Genomic DNA, 15,398 nt, shown 5'->3' with positions numbered 1-15,398 from the left:
CGCGAGACAGATATCCACATCAGGCCAGACGACATCCATAGATATCGATTATTGTACTGTAAGCCCGGCCAAGCAGTATGGGTTGTATCGGTGGTGACGGTGGGAATGGTGGGAAAGTCGACCATGCGCGCGGAAGGTGAGGGAGCCCAAGCCGATGGACAGGCAGGAAATTCACCAGACATGTGTCAATTCCTACTAGTATGGGAGATCGTCGTGCAAGGATCAGCGGCCTCTGTTGGTCGGGATTCAGTCTGTCGTTGACATTGGCGCATACAAACCGTAGATGTGTTTTAATGCGGACGGGACGGGAGCAAACTGGATGGAGGGCGTCAAGTGTAAGAGAGGGAGCGGAGATATAGAGTGCGCCGAGACATGTCTCTGCTGATGGAATGAATGGCAGACAGTACAGTAACGGCAAGGCAAGCACAGCTGAATGTACACCATCACTGCGGTACACCGAGGTAGGTACCGTTCGTTTCCTGCATGGGCGGGCGCATTGCCTTGACGGCACCCGGCTAGATGTTTACAACTGTTCCAAGGTAGTTTCTGCGGGGGGCATTTTGGGCATGCAGGTCAACTTGAACCCTTTTTCCTTATTACATATTACTGTGCTAGGTATTGTGATAACTCGGGCTGTACTGTACTATACTGCGATCCACTGCTTGTACCCTTTTCCGACTTTGGAAGGTTTCTCGACCATGATTAGCTAAGCAATCAGCTGTCAGCTGTCTCTCATCAGCAACTATCTGGGGGCACCTGAGGCGTCTGGCCAGCCAGCCAGCCCTGGAGGCAGGCAATGGAGGGTTGGAAGGTTGAAAGGCAGATTCGCCCTGATCATCATCTTCGATCGCATGGAAGGCGCAAAACACGATCCCGATGCCCACACCGGCCTAAGTAGATGAAAACAACAGAATACCGGGTAAACTGCAGTCCTGTCCTCTCCTGTCGCGTCCTGTCCTGTCCGTGCCACATCACCACTACTTGCCATATATCTCCCTACCGCCGCCTCTTTCCGCCAAATGATCGCACACCATGGTAATACACACACACATTACCTAGGTGCCTAGGTAGGTATTGTATCTGAGTCACAAGAGGGGAGGAGACTGGAGGCTGCCGTCGTCTCGTACATCGACACCCGACTGGGCCTCGCGCTTTCCAGGCGGGCGGGAATGTCTGCCATGTCCTCTGGTCGGCAACACACCTTGGGCGCACACACACACACGCATATACACATATTCTCTCTCTCATCATCACCACCATCATCATCATCATCCTCATCGTCATCATCATACAACCATCCTCTTTGGTCTTCGCCCGCGGATGGGAAACAGTTGTCCCAGTCCCAAAATCATTCCATCGCCACGAACCGTTCGCAGCTCACTGCTACCGACGCAAACGTAAAGGATTTTATAAGCATGTCACTGTGTAGAAATCCAGGATCATCCAGTTCACTACAGCACCCGTACCCACCAAGGGGAGGCGCGGGAGGAGGACACACCAATACCTAGGTACCTAGTATGCACATACATGTATATGCGGCATGAGAGAACAGGCTCAGCCTTGTCGGTCGACACGGCTGTATCTACATCTGTGGATACCTAGAGAGGGAGTTGTATCACGTCCCACACCGTATATGTCGATGACCCATGAATGCTGTAGTTATGTGCTGTAGAATGACACGTCCCTCCTTGTCCTCCAGAAAGGCACTGTAGCGTACCCACGTACTGTACGTAGCATCCATGGATACCTAGGTGTAGGGCAGTCGTCGAGGACGTCTCATCACACTGGCGTAGAGTACCCATCAATGCCTAGGAGTTGATGTTTATGCGCTCTCAATGGTGCAGCAGTTGACTGCATCCGCACACTCCATCATTCGACAGGCCTACCTAGCACGCCGAGGTAGGTATTGTAGCAGAGCAGAGCAGAGTGGGAAAGATCCAACCAACAACCACCCATCCATGGTGGTGATGAGAGAATTTCCAACGCTCCCGTCGGTCGTTCGTCCAGACCTCGCCCTCGTTTGGTCTGGAAGGTATGTACCTTCCCGTAGGTTCGCCCCTTCCCCGACCGTGGCTCGATGATTCGCCAACCGGACCTAGTGAATATCCTTCCCCTTCCACGCCGGGGCGCGCCAGGAATTTTCTGAATCTTTCTAGGCCGTAGTGGCCGCCTCCGCCGCCCAAATCCCCGATCGCCTGTTCCACCAATCTCTTGGGACTCGTTCGATAGTCTAAATCGCGAACACGCGCGCAACACACCACCGCTCTCACCTGTCTCTTTTACCTTTGGCCATCACCACCTGCACCACCACCAGGGCACATCCATCTCAATCACACACACACACACATTCACACACACACACACACACACACACAGCTACTCTCTTCCCTCATGCTCCGAAACCACCCTCCCAAACGCCGTCGGGCGTGGAAAGTGCAATAATAAGCGTGTGCCTTCCAAGGTTCCTCCTCCTGCTCCTCCTCCCAGGCTGTCACTCGGCATCACGATATTTACTGCATCGCCGTCCTCCTCCCATTTCCACCCTCCATCCTCTCCTCCTGTGCCTCCCCTTCATAAACCACATAGTCCCGAAGATCTTTTGCCTCAATTGGTCACCGTCGCGTCTGCAAACATCTCTCGATCATCCTTCCGCTCCTCGATTATCGGCTGACGCCTCAACCCATCTCCGATGGACCTTGCTTGACCGTCCCGTCCACGCGAAACCACTACTACCGGCCCGCCGCCTGGTACTTATTATGCCATCGTCCTCGACTTCCTTCTCGCCCTTGTCGACATCGTCCGCTTACCACCTCGACCACCGTCGCCAACACCCCACCCACCAGGACGATTACTTTGCTTATGAGCCCATCGCCTACAACAATTCCCACTTTTCCTCCGAGACCCCTCTGACTTCGCCAGCCTTCATCGCGAGCCACGGCACAACGCTGTCCGACCCCCACAATCCTCTGCTTGCACAACGTGAGCTCCCGTCTCCGCTGTTGTCGACCTCGCCCAGGATGGCAGCCAATTTCCTTCAACTCCAGACCGGCGCCGCCTACAGCACCAAAGGTTCCAACCCGACGGCCAGCCGACCGGCTGTCCGACCCACGCAGAACCTGCTTGACCTGGACGGCTCTTCCGACGGGTCCGATTGCTCGGCCGTCGACGCCTGTCCTTCTTCGCAGGAATATGCCCGCTGCTCCCGATGTCAGAGGACGCCGAGCATCGACGTGAGGACGGGGCTGTGGAACATGATCCAGTATGGTCTGAACCTGTGGTACTGCAGCCGCTGCGCCGCGTTGGTCGGACTGCCTAAGCGTTGAGCAATGAGCGAGCTCCGTCCGCGATATGCGACCATGTCTCCAATCACAACCACTTTGGCTATGAAAACACACACGCCACACAACCCCTTCCAGAGATCTGGATCACCACACCGTACATCGACTGCCTAGCAGTAGGTCGAAGGATGCAGTACATTTCGTACCTTGCCAATACATACAATGGCCCGTCCGACGATACACCCCAGCGCACACCACAGCGCCAAGCATGCCATGATCAGGCTGTAATGGGAGAGTCCTTCACATTCCTTCCGGTCGACTTGCACAGGGAGATTGGTACTCACCTCTGCACACAAAGCCTTACACTGCAGCGTCGCGCTGGAGATCAACCGGTCGCCCGTGCTTGACAGGCGATGCAATGCATGAAAGGTCATGAGACGATTTGATAGTCCGCTGAACGAGCTATCCGCCATCGAATGGGAGTTGATTCCGCGCAGAACAGGGCATTTTGAGCGAATTTTTTTTTGAATTTAATACTCCATTGATACCCTAGCATTGCTTGAATGAAAATTGTTACATGCATTGCGGTTTTGGTGATCCATTGTCCTCAAATGACTTGACTAGTAAATTTATAGATTGAATCTTATTGCTTCCCGGATTCGCCGTGTGAGAGCACTGCTGATTTGAACTGGAGTCTACACCGGAACGGAATTGTTTCGTGACCGGTATCTCACTTCGTCGGTCGGCATCCGTTTTGGCGGGACCGAATGGAACATTCACAACACCGCACACAAGTTGCAACTTGATTTCCGTGGAATGCAGATGTCATACCGCAAATGGGCATTGATGCATAGTTCGGCGCCCGCGGCCATGGGTCCCATCACGGGATCTCGTTTGGTGGCGGATCGGGGGATCGTCCATCAGATCGTGGCTTATGTTTAGGGATCGCACACAGAATCTCTCTCACGCGCGACAATTGGAGACGGACTTCACGCCACGGTCCGTGCGTCCCGAGGGGATATGCGCTGGACAATGGCCAAAATTATGTCTGAGATCTTGCGTCTCACAGTGCCTCTTTGAGGGCATCTACGTATGTACATGTTCATGCCCTCCGCCCGAAAAGGACGCCGAGTATGGGCAGTCAGTGAAAGGACAGTGGGATGCTCGCGCGGGTTTAATTCCGCAGTCATGCGTGTGCGACGAGCTTACAACGATTCACGACCGCACAAACGCACCGACTTTCGCTCGTTCCCAGCAATACGGCCGGACGCCGGCAGCTCTGCTCGGCTACCGAGGGGAGACGCGTGAGCAAGAATCTTCCCACTCTGCGCGCGACTGCCAACTCTCGGAGGGAACGACAACAGCTACAGAGGCTCAGTGACGACGACGACGACGACGACGACGACGACGACGACGACGACGATGATGATGATGGTGGTGGAGATGGCTTCCATAGGCGTTGCGCCTCTTAGCCCCAATCTCCCTCGTGTGCCCATACGACGCGATGGGTTTGCGCCAAAACCCGGGTCATTTGGAATCCGGAAGGAGTGTGCAGGACGGGCGGCGCAAAGCTCGTGGACAGTGATCTTGAAGTGTGAACGATCCGGATCTGCGATCTGACGTTAGATCTTCGATGATTGAGGTTCGGGCTTGGCGCGGCAACCTCGGGAGCTATTTTAGCTCGGGGGTTTCCTTCCCTGTTGTTGACGCTACTGTGCTGCGGTCGACTGGCATTCCCTCCACCGATAGGCTGCACTCGGCACGGCGCCAGTGGGAAACTCTCAGTCTATGCAAGTCATCCACCACCACCTTTTTCCCTCCCGTGTGTCTCTCTCCCTCCTCTCCGCCTCAGTATACAGGACAAGACTACATGCTCGCTCGTCAACATGCCAGACCGGCCTGGTGCGGAAACGCCGTCGTCGTCGCCCGCGTCCTTCTTCCACTAGAACAACACGACCTCCGCCACTAATGCTCCGTCCACGGTACAGTAGCCCGAGTACGTCCTCTACCTGGGTACTGCAGTATTCGCCCGTACCGACCGCTCCCAAGATTGCCTCTGATTTCTCATGGCATGCAAGCCGGAGTCTTCCCGGCGATTGATATTCACGATCCCACTTACAATGCCACGATGCGCCCTGGATTCAGACGATAACCGGACTGCATTCCTGCTCCCGACGGTGACGATCCTTTCCTTGAACGTCTGTCCACATTGAGTTACCATCATTCCACGTGCGTCCCCTCGGGTCCGTCGTCGTCACCAGTTGCCCGCCCGCGCAGAGAAAAGATGAGTGTTTCCGGTGTCGCTCCTGCGGTTCAACACTACCACGACTACACATGCGCATGATGATTTGACCGTCTGTTGACCACCAGCGCATCGCCAATGATCGACACGCCCGCATCGGCGCTTGCAGACCGACACGTTTGCGCACTGCAATGTCGATGCTGGTGCCGCGGTGATTGCATCAGGACGAGAGAATCGATACTCGATGGACACCACGCGCCATTGGGTTTCCTTCGTAATGATGTTGCCTACAGCACTGCAGTCGTCATCACATTTGATTTGTGCCGGCTTTCGAGCCTCGGCCCCTGCAGTGCGCTTCTGTTCATGCTGCACGAACAATAAGATTTCGAAGTATGAATACAGTAGTGACATGATAGGTCCGTGGCCAGTGGCCTCTTGAAATCAACCCGTTACCCCTATGACGTGCTTCCCACATGTGAGATGCGTCACCCTCAATTCCACGTTTGCGCGCCAACCAGGCGTGAGATTGGCAAAAGCTCTCGTTTCGTCTTCGCGATCCCGAATCCTGCGCTATGAACACCTACTGTGGTGGACTGTACACGTTGTACACATACCGCACTGGCGAGCTGCATCGGCCAAGGAGCGCTTACCAAACAGTGGACGACCCAGACAGCCACGCGCGAGCGGAGAGGTTCGCCCAGGGCATGGCACGACGCTGCCCAGGGTGGCCGCGAGAAGAGAGGCGCAGGCGAGTGGCGCACCAAACATATGCGCTCTTTTCTAGTCTCTTACCAGCGGGGCCCTCTCCGTGCACACCTGGGCATACAGTATGATGAGGTCCTGTCATTGGTTGGTCGCTCCTCACAGAATTCCCCGTGCATTCCTTCTAGCGGTCGTCGCTTTTCATGGTCTTCTGCTGTGTCCCGAACAGCCGGGTCTCATCTACGATCTTGCCTGGCGATCACAGATGCCAATGTAACCACACCTGGAAGGCCACGTACAATTATCACTGTATATGCATCGACCTACCCTACCCAGATCTGCGAAATTTCGCCTCTCCGCTCATCGTTGGTCTGCACTGTGCAGGCGCTGTCGCCGTCGCCGCTTCCGTCCGTCGTCTTTCTCCGCAATATCATTCATTCCATCGGGCGATGTGGCCATGAGTCGGCCTCTCAGCCGAAGTCGCCACAGACCCACAACCGGCGTGAAGTTCCAGACTCATCACGATCCCTCATCTGATTATTGATAGAACCCTAGAAAGCCTCTCTGCGAGGCACTGTATTGCACATACATAAGACCCTGGAAATATCCAGGGCTTCAATCCTTTAGGGTTATGAAGGTTCCAAATGTAAGCGAACTTCAGCTCGTGCAGTGTGCACCACGAATTAATTCGACGCCAATCGCCAAATTCGGCTGACGAGAAATTTCCGGTTTGGAAACGGATGCGTGGATTAGTATCATGTACTCCCACTGCCTAGAGAAAGTAGGAAACAAATTCAAGCAGTGAAGCTTCGAAAGAGAAATTCCAAGCCACACCTCGCATCCCACAATGGTAATCAGACACGGTCAGCCTGATGACGGGTCAAGCGAGCTTGTCTGGAATGAAATTGTTCACATGTGCAGCCCAGGACATCACTCAGAGGTGTGTGACAATAAGCTTCACGTCAGATCTTCCGTAACTCCTACGTAACACAGTAAAAACATGTGACGGCAAGCTGATCAATGTCTCAGCTGGGCCTAAGTACCAAAGAGCATCTCTTGCGCGTGCGTACAACATTCGATCTGCTCAAAAGGGAACCCTATTGTAGCCCAGTCCACATATATCTGGCGACCCAATATGCTCGCTTGGGGTATCCTGATCTCGCGGCTGGGTCTGCCTACAAGGCCCTCCTCCTGAAAGATGCAATTGACGAGCCGTCCGAAGAATATCATGATCAGGCCAATGAGGCAATGCAATCTATCGTGGAGTCGCAGCCGGACGAGGAGCGGAAACGATTGCAGGACTGGCAGGCCAATTCAGAGTCGCGGGACGAGGATGGTCTTCGTGAGCAGGTCGCCGACATGAGTGAAGTTCAGCTGTGGATGTACATGCACTATGCCCCAATAATGTAAGGATGGCGTTGTTCCCTTGAAAGCTATCGGCATGGGTGGTCCAAGCTAATCTCTTGATCCAGGTATGCCATATTGACCGAGAGCCTGATACTGTGCGGCTGCCTGCGCACGGCGGATACCTACATTAAGCAAGCTCGACGGTCCTATCCAGATCGGGTCGACTTCCGCGACATACAAGAAAGATTGCTGACGACGGCGGAGCAGAGGATGTCTTTGCCGCGCGAAGAGATCCTGAACGTCACTGCAGAGTGGCCTGATCGCGGGTTTGTCCGACGGGAGCAATATCCTTGGAACGAGTATGAGCCTAGTCGACTACAGGACGTGGACACTCTGAACGTTTGGATGCAAGCAGTGTCTAGCGTCCTCGAGGTCCGTGTGGTGGAGCTGCCTGTCCTCTCTGGAGGTAAGGCCACATCAATATTCCAGCTCGGCGTGTTTGCCAAAGAGGACCTTGCACCAGGCCAAGTTGTGCTGCAGGAGAAATCTCTTCTGACTGCGAACAACAAGCTCCAAGACACGCTCTGCGATGCATGTAGCTCTGATCTGCCCGAACTTGGGAGCGAAGCCGCCGAAGCCGTGGTAGCTTGTCCGGACTGCGAAGTCATCTTCTGTAGTCAGTGGTGTTTTGACAATGCCTTGGAGCTCTATCATTCAGCTCTCTGCGACAAAGACGTCGAAGCCATCGCCAAGGACGTCCCGCCCGCAGAAGCTGCCGACTCGCTTTACTCGCTCCTGCTGCTGCGCGTTCTGGCCATGGCAGAGACACAAGAGTGCCATCCATTGAGCCTACGCGAGGTCCGATATATCTGGGGCGACTTCACGAACATCTCGATTGGACCCGACCTGCAGCAGACACTCACCAATTCCGACAGCGAAGGGAACGCAAGTGTGTCCCGCCCGAAGACGCTTCCGTTCAGCTTTGAGCACAACATCCGCCTGCCCTTCCACATGCTTGAGAAGATGGACGTGGACATCTTTCAACAGGTCACGTATGATGTGTGGACATTCAATACGCTATACGCGAAGTTCCGCGGCACCGCCTCGGCGCGGCTCTCTGGCACGGGCGGACGGGCAATCCGAGGACCAGAGGTAAGTGCAGTGCATCCCATGTGGTGCTTGGCCAATCACAGCTGCGAGCCAAATGTGACATGGGACTGGGGCGGCGAGGTCAAATTTTCAACTCGTGACGTACCCATTCGCAGCCGTCGTTCAGACGGCGAGGAGCGAATCTCGACTTTGGGCGTCAAGAAGGGGGAAGAGATTCTCAACCACTACTGCGACATTGACCTGCCGGTCCGCGAGAGAAGAGAGTGGGCATCAGGTGCTCTCGGAGGTGATTGTCAGTGCGCGAGATGTGTATGGGAGACAGCATCAGAAACGCCTTCTCGCTCGTGAGTAGATGAAGGTTGGAAGTCTTGAAACGTCAATTCATTAACCTTATATCAATCGTCTCTCCGGGTGCGCCGAACGCGGCTCAGTTGAGTGCGAACGGCGCCTCGGCCTGAAACCGCTAAAATCGCCAGACAAAGCACGCCATTGAAGATGGCCATCAGGAAGAAAGGTGCGCCGACACTCCAGGAGTCAAACAGCGCTCCTCCCAATTTGGTGAGCAAAAGGATGCCAACACCTCCCACGAGGCTGTATATACCTGCAATGCTACCTTTCAGTCGGGAACGATCCAGTGACACATTCGTGCTGTCTGCAGATTCAGTGGAAAGCAACGGAGCTGCCTCAGCACCTTCGTTCGAGACTTCATCGCCCGGTGCCGACTGTGCGCCTGTACCGAGCGAGCTGTCGAGCCCGGCTCCGTCGGCGTCAGAACGTCGATGTATTCCTCGGCCGAGCATCCCCAGGGAACAAACGATCGCACCGATCTGGCTGATGCCGACGAAAGTGACAGACAAGAGCGCCCACTCTCCGCCATGGCCATGGAATGCGTCTGGATTGCGAAGCAAACCGAAGCTCACATAGCCGACTATACCGAAAAGGGTCGCGAAGAGCAACGGCCATTCTGATCTTCCCTTGGCCGCGCGCCCAGCAAGTACACCAAACAGGGGAGCGCAAAGGAGAGCTGCAGTCTCAGCAATACCTGACAGCGCTGCAGCGAGCTTGTATGCCCGCTCACAATTTTCCTTGATGTCTTTGGAATTGTCCGGATTTGCTGTACATAGCCCGTTATGAACAAAGTATGCATTGACAAAGAGCGGGATGAATAGGCTGATGGCCACCGAGGAAGCCCGCGCTACGAACCCTCCTAAATAGCCCAGTCCGATGTCGTGATCAGTAAAACCGAGCTTGACCGATTCCTTGATCAGTGAAATGTATGTTGGTGCTGGAGAAATTGTCGTGTGGAGATTCCCCTCTGTATCGAGGCTCGTAGTTTCATCGTACGGTGTCCGGAAAGTCCCTCTCCAAGTTTTGCCTGCCTCGCCTGGCAGATTTCGAAGGCCGAAGAATGTGAATAAGGCTACGGCAAAGGCGATTGCAGCCACAATGTAGTAGCTCGTCCGGACGCTTTCCGCTTGGCTCTGGCCTTTACTTTGGAACAGAGCTGGAAGAGGAAGGAATACCGCAAGTGCAAGTAGGGCGCCCACTCCCGTGAATAATCCTACAATGCCGGCGATCTGGGCCGTGTCGGCGGACTTGGTCTCATATGTATCGCGCTCGGCGTCTTCCGGCTGTTCATTCTGATCGCTATTGCGGCCCCGCTGCGAGGAGTAGCGATTCGGCGTGATTGTCAACTCACTGTTGAGGCTTGGACTGGTCGCATGGCCGTTACTGCCATTTCTGTGTATCCGCGCTACATCTCGTGACATGGCTGAATGCCCTGCCGAAGCATTCTCCGTGTTGCCATCACTGGCTGCCTGCGCCGAATCCTGCGCGACCATGGCGGGAAGGATGGCCGTGACCATAGTCGAACACGCCGCGCCGCCCAAGCTGAAGCCGAGCCGGCTCAGCAGCATATCCGGATAAACATTCGTGCTCTGAACCAGACAGATCAAACTCACTCCGATGATGCTGTATCCCATCACGGCCACTGGGCGTGTGCCGATTCTGTCACTCAGAAGTCCCCATAGAGGGCATGCAATTATGGCGAGGATCTCATCCGCGAAACCGAGTGTGCCCACTGCATCTCCGACTCTTTCTCTCCTGCCGACCACACTCGTGACAACGAAGGAGATGGTGCTGTTCAAAAAGACAAGAAATGAAATGCTGAACAAGGCAATGCCCAGCAGGTATGTCGCTACTTGCAAGCGAGAAGCTGTGACCTTCGGAAGCAATGCCATTTTCGCGAAGGAGTTGTCACGATGGCGAAGCGAGTGAGTTCTTGGGACGAGAATACGACTATCGCTAGGCGATGGTTCCGAAGCGGTGCTAATGCGTTTTTGTTGGATAAGGACGCGCTCGGTAGCTACATTGAACGATCACTTGGATTTGTGCGCAACAGTGCCCTGGTACATTTGATACGAGACGCGCACGAATGGCCGGATCAGGCCATGACGAAAAGTGCTGGAGGCGTTAAAAAGGGATCCCGATAATGTAGATCGGCATACACGTCCTACAATGGGGAAATAAGTAGTTGTTGACAGACGTGACGCTGATGTGAGCTCAACCTTGGAAGCTGTTTCTCTAGAGCGATGACAAAGCAACATGTGCGGATCCAACGTCATGCTCACTGGCGCGCCCAAATTTGACATCGAGCCCAATGCTCATCTTTGGGTAGGTTCAATAAATACAACAACAGGTTTCATGTTATCATGGCACTCCGTGCATCAGTCAAGTCTACGTATGCGCTCATGAGATTTTACAGAGCCAAAAGGCCAGCCGATCGTGCTTGAGTACGTTCAACACTTTGGGCTCGAGATCTCGTAAGACACACCAAATTGCGGTGGCTGCCAAATTTCGCTCAGCTGGTCATCGGTGCCCATCAATCAAATCTCCAACATCGCTTCTTACTAAGTCAGAGCGTAAGAGGTCGAGCGGCGAACCGTGGCCCCGAAAATCATCTGAGATAATAATACTATCACACTTCAATACCCTTGGATTCTTCCAATTTGCGACTACTGCGTCGGATTCGCCTTGACCTTCCTAATTGCGGCGACATCGAAGGCTGTGGATTTTCGTGATTCTCCGTGATGCTTTGCGACAAATCTGTGTCTGGTGGGCGGCCCACGATGGTAGCAGCATCTATCGTACCGTTGGTGCGCGACAACTCTCGAGTCCGGAGCTCATCAGACCGAGGGAGCTTAGTGTGGGCCGCTGCTGGTGAGGAGCATACGCGGGTATTCTTCAAGCTGACGGGGGACTTCAGCGAATTGCGAGGCAGCTTGCCTGAAAAATGTTTCTCTGCACTATCCTTGGCTTCTGTTCCGTTTGGGGACTGTGCAGGGATAATTGCGGCTGATGATGATCGAGCGAGGCGCCGACCACGACCATCTGAGCCACTTTGGCGAAGCGCTGCCGCTGAAGTGCTCGCAGACTGCTGTGGTGCAGCCGCATCAGAGGAAAGTATCTCAAACGGTGTTTCATTGGTGTCGCCAGGCGTGTTGATTGAGAGCCGAGTCTGAGCAGGGATTGCAATAAAGCCACCTCTGGCCGTATGCTGCTCGTCGTGTATGACTGAGTTCTTGCTCGAACGGGATGGCGTACTCAGCGAGATGCTCGATGCCTTACTTGAACGCGTCATAGCCGCGGGAAGGAAGGGTTGTGACCCTGGCGCTACCGGAGTCTGCGTACTTTGCTTCAGGTCCGGCTTAAGACGCAGTTTAGTTGACCCGGACAGATCTTGTGATGAGCGTGGAATCAAAGTGGGAAGTTTCGCACGCAGGTCTGGTGCTCCGTCGCGTTCACTATTGGGCTTCTCCTGCGCGGCAACACTAGCTGTCAGCGGACTACCTGTTGAATTCAGCTGATTCATTAGTTGTGTATCTACCATTTGTTGCTGCTTGATCAGTTCTGATTGACTTCGAGATTGCGTGTCTTGCCATATTCCGATTCGCTTGTAATGCGCAGCTAGCTGGGCTCCATACGACATACACTGCCATTGCGTTCCGTTTCGCTGATCCTGATTGATGAGATGATCGATCTGTACGTATAGTCGGCAAAGAGCGAGAGACAGCTCCCGCGGTATCATCAAATTCATTCGCAAGCAACCGGAGTCCAACACCTCCTGAAAGGCTTGGATTGTCACTCCCTCCGGAGTAGCCGCAAGATCGCACGTGACGACGATATCATCGGCCGAGCCATGGGGTGTCGCTGGCAGTCCACAACCTGAATGCCCCACTGTGGATGCATGCTGTTGAGCTTGTATCTGATATTGACGGAATGTCTCAGAGGCGAGTCGTTGTTGTGCCCACGACCTCAAAGCGTTCTGTATGAAATATATGCCATGCACCAAGGGATCGTCGTCTGAGCCTGCTTCGGGAAGAGTAATCTCTACATCTGTAACAAGGCTGTGGCTTTGGTGGTGCGAAGAAAGCTCATGGTCAGAACGGCGTGGTGAACCTGTCGGGTTGGGGACAGGCAGGGTTGGTGGTGGGTACTGTGCAACTGTGCCTCCAATTCCAGCGAGAGATGATGAGAGCTTATTGACCTTCTTGATCATATCAGATATGCTGTCGGGTTGAGAGGGTTTGGGAGCTGGGACGATATCGATCCACTGAAGCACTGGTCGACGGTTGTTGTGAGGCACAGGGGGTCCATGGTTGGCCACCTGGCTTGACCCACGTCGCTCGCAGGGTATGGGCATCAAATCTGTATCGGCAAAGCGATCTTTAGATGTGGCCAGATCCCTGGAATAGTGGCTTTGAGCGTCAGGAGCGGACTTGGAAGGATCCGTTTGCTTGGGTGCGAGAGTTGGTTTCACCGAAGTGGAGACATCGCGACTCACTTCTTGTTGCTTCGTCCTGGACGATGCATCCTCATTCGGAAGGCTCCTCGTCTTGCGCTTCTTGGTAGCTGCTTTGTTGGGTTTCGCTTTGTTGCCAGCACTCACTTGATCTGGAGCGTCGCTGGTTGAAATGTAATATGACATAAAATCACCATAATCTTCTGGCGCAGCAGCCGCGCGTGGGACTTCGTCGTCGGTAGAATCGTGATGAATGAAACCACTTTTTGTTGATTTTGCGACGCTCGCTGCAAATGGCGCATTTCTGGGGATTATGCTTGATTCAGCCTGCTCGCTTTGCTCACTGTGCAGGTCAGAATTCCGCTTGATCCGGCTCGCTGGCAGTCCCTTTGTCCGCGAGACAGCGATGGTATCCTCTGGACTTGAGATGGGCCTAGGAGGTCTGAGCTTGAGTCTTCGCTTTTTGGCAGGAGGAGGATCCGTCGACGTCGTCAGGTCAGACGTCGTTGGGAACATGTCCCGGTCAGGAAGAGGACCGGTTGAGAGCCCGATGCGATCGCGTGTGCTAGCAGCCATGCCTGGCTGTAAGCTGAGCGTTTATCTCCTGGCCGTAACACTGAACACGCGGATGGTTGTTGTCAAAGATTGGAACGTGGGGCTTTGGTGCTGATATAAAGGTCTCGTGTCGTACAACAGCAGAATGTGTCGCCGCTGGGTGAGGACGGAGATGGCAAGGTCTGTGCAGAGCCACGAAACGGAGGGTAATGTGACACGGAATATCAGCAAAGTACACATTCACCGCCGTCACTCCTCCGCCAGCGACGTGGGAGGTGGAAGTGTTGGCGGGCCGTTTGACGATGGTCTGTTGGCTTTCAACTCCTCCGATGAGAGTGTGAGGACGATTTGACGCGGCTACCGATCGGCCAAGTCTAGCGATGTGGACCAAATTCCCGACCAGCTTTGTGCGGTGAGTGGGCGTATGTTGGAATGAGTGTCGTACAAGTTGCCAAGCATTATTCTCTCCAAGATGAGCAAGCAGGCCTTTCGTCGCGAGCGACCAGCTCTATCTTCCCCAGGACGACACGGTCGTAAGCAGCAGGGAAGGAGAGGACTGCAGGTGCTCGGGTCGGCGTTCCGTGTGCCTGAAAACGGATTCATGCAACACGCACGCCCGCGAACATTGTTGGATTAGATATTGATCGCAGTCGCTAGAATTGGAGGCATCTACAGTCATCTGTACCTCATCTGGCTGTCCTTAAAAATGAAACATCTCCTCTTTTCAATACACCTAGATATCTGCCATAGGCTGACATTTGATGTGTGCATGTTTCGGGAAGGAACGACAAGCAGCGAGGCATATCACAAAGAGCACTCTTTCCCGAACAAGTCTCATATCATTCCAATGTACCTAGGTATGTTATGGTCTATGGAAAACCTGATGGAGGGTATCATCCTATCGGGATGTGTCGCTTTGGCACGCTCCGGGTCGCAGACCTCGATCGGAGCTGCAGTGGATGATATATGAGTGCCTTGCACTTGTTCGAGGTGCAAGACACGACTTTGGCCTGCTGCGCGCGAACAGCAAATGCCTGGAATCGTCGAACACACATCATGGCTTCTCCGTCTCTTGAGCCTGCCGGGTGGATGGATGACCCGTATGACACGTCTGAGCCTGACAACCCAGAAAGATCCGCTCACGATATGCCGCGGACGAGAGTGAAGACTTTTACATACACCAAACCACTCGGATGTGCTAGAGCCAATGATATCCGTTGAAGCATTCCAATCGTGGGATTAGATATGTCATGCACCTGCATACAGTATACCCCCTAGCTTTGAAAATGATGTTGGGTTTATTTTCCCAAACCTTAGAATGTTCAGGTGAATTGCTGTACGATACTGTCGAGCTGAGTCATTC

The 15,398-nt window shown here is 54.0% G+C and overlaps 5 protein-coding genes across 5 annotated transcripts; 2 read left to right on the top strand and 3 right to left on the bottom strand.

Moving 5' to 3' along the window:
• Positions 1 to 3,017: 3,017 nt before the first annotated feature.
• On the top strand, positions 3,018 to 3,323 carry K489DRAFT_405870 (uncharacterized protein; the record flags this gene model as incomplete). The annotated part of the gene is made up of 1 exon (XM_033607194.1): positions 3,018 to 3,323. One exon carries the CDS (start codon positions 3,018 to 3,020, stop codon positions 3,321 to 3,323), a length of 306 nt encoding a protein of 101 aa, XP_033464172.1.
• Positions 3,324 to 4,746: 1,423 nt separating this feature from the next.
• K489DRAFT_366325 (uncharacterized protein) lies at positions 4,747 to 6,288 on the bottom strand (the record flags this gene model as incomplete). Its single annotated transcript, XM_033602758.1, has 5 exons — positions 4,747 to 5,064; positions 5,398 to 5,478; positions 5,632 to 5,864; positions 6,105 to 6,113; positions 6,135 to 6,288. 5 exons carry the CDS (start codon positions 6,286 to 6,288, stop codon positions 4,747 to 4,749), a joined length of 795 nt encoding a protein of 264 aa, XP_033464171.1.
• Positions 6,289 to 7,242: 954 nt separating this feature from the next.
• K489DRAFT_405869 (uncharacterized protein) lies at positions 7,243 to 9,027 on the top strand (the record flags this gene model as incomplete). The annotated part of the gene is made up of 2 exons (XM_033607193.1): positions 7,243 to 7,628; positions 7,695 to 9,027. 2 exons carry the CDS (start codon positions 7,243 to 7,245, stop codon positions 9,025 to 9,027), a joined length of 1,719 nt encoding a protein of 572 aa, XP_033464170.1.
• Positions 9,028 to 9,074: 47 nt separating this feature from the next.
• On the bottom strand, positions 9,075 to 10,919 carry K489DRAFT_309712 (MFS general substrate transporter; the record flags this gene model as incomplete). The annotated part of the gene is made up of 2 exons (XM_033600651.1): positions 9,075 to 10,303; positions 10,490 to 10,919. 2 exons carry the CDS (start codon positions 10,917 to 10,919, stop codon positions 9,075 to 9,077), a joined length of 1,659 nt encoding a protein of 552 aa, XP_033464169.1.
• A 737-nt stretch (positions 10,920 to 11,656) lies between these two features.
• K489DRAFT_405867 (uncharacterized protein) lies at positions 11,657 to 14,056 on the bottom strand (the record flags this gene model as incomplete). The annotated part of the gene is made up of 1 exon (XM_033607192.1): positions 11,657 to 14,056. The coding sequence occupies one exon, from the start codon at positions 14,054 to 14,056 to the stop codon at positions 11,657 to 11,659; it is 2,400 nt and encodes a 799-aa protein (XP_033464168.1).
• Positions 14,057 to 15,398: the final 1,342 nt, after the last annotated feature.

Source organism: Dissoconium aciculare (assembly GCF_010015565.1).
Source record: "Dissoconium aciculare CBS 342.82 unplaced genomic scaffold K489scaffold_1, whole genome shotgun sequence".
Lineage (NCBI taxonomy): Eukaryota > Fungi > Ascomycota > Dothideomycetes > Mycosphaerellales > Dissoconiaceae > Dissoconium > Dissoconium aciculare.
This window is presented reverse-complemented; position numbering and strand designations above follow the sequence as displayed.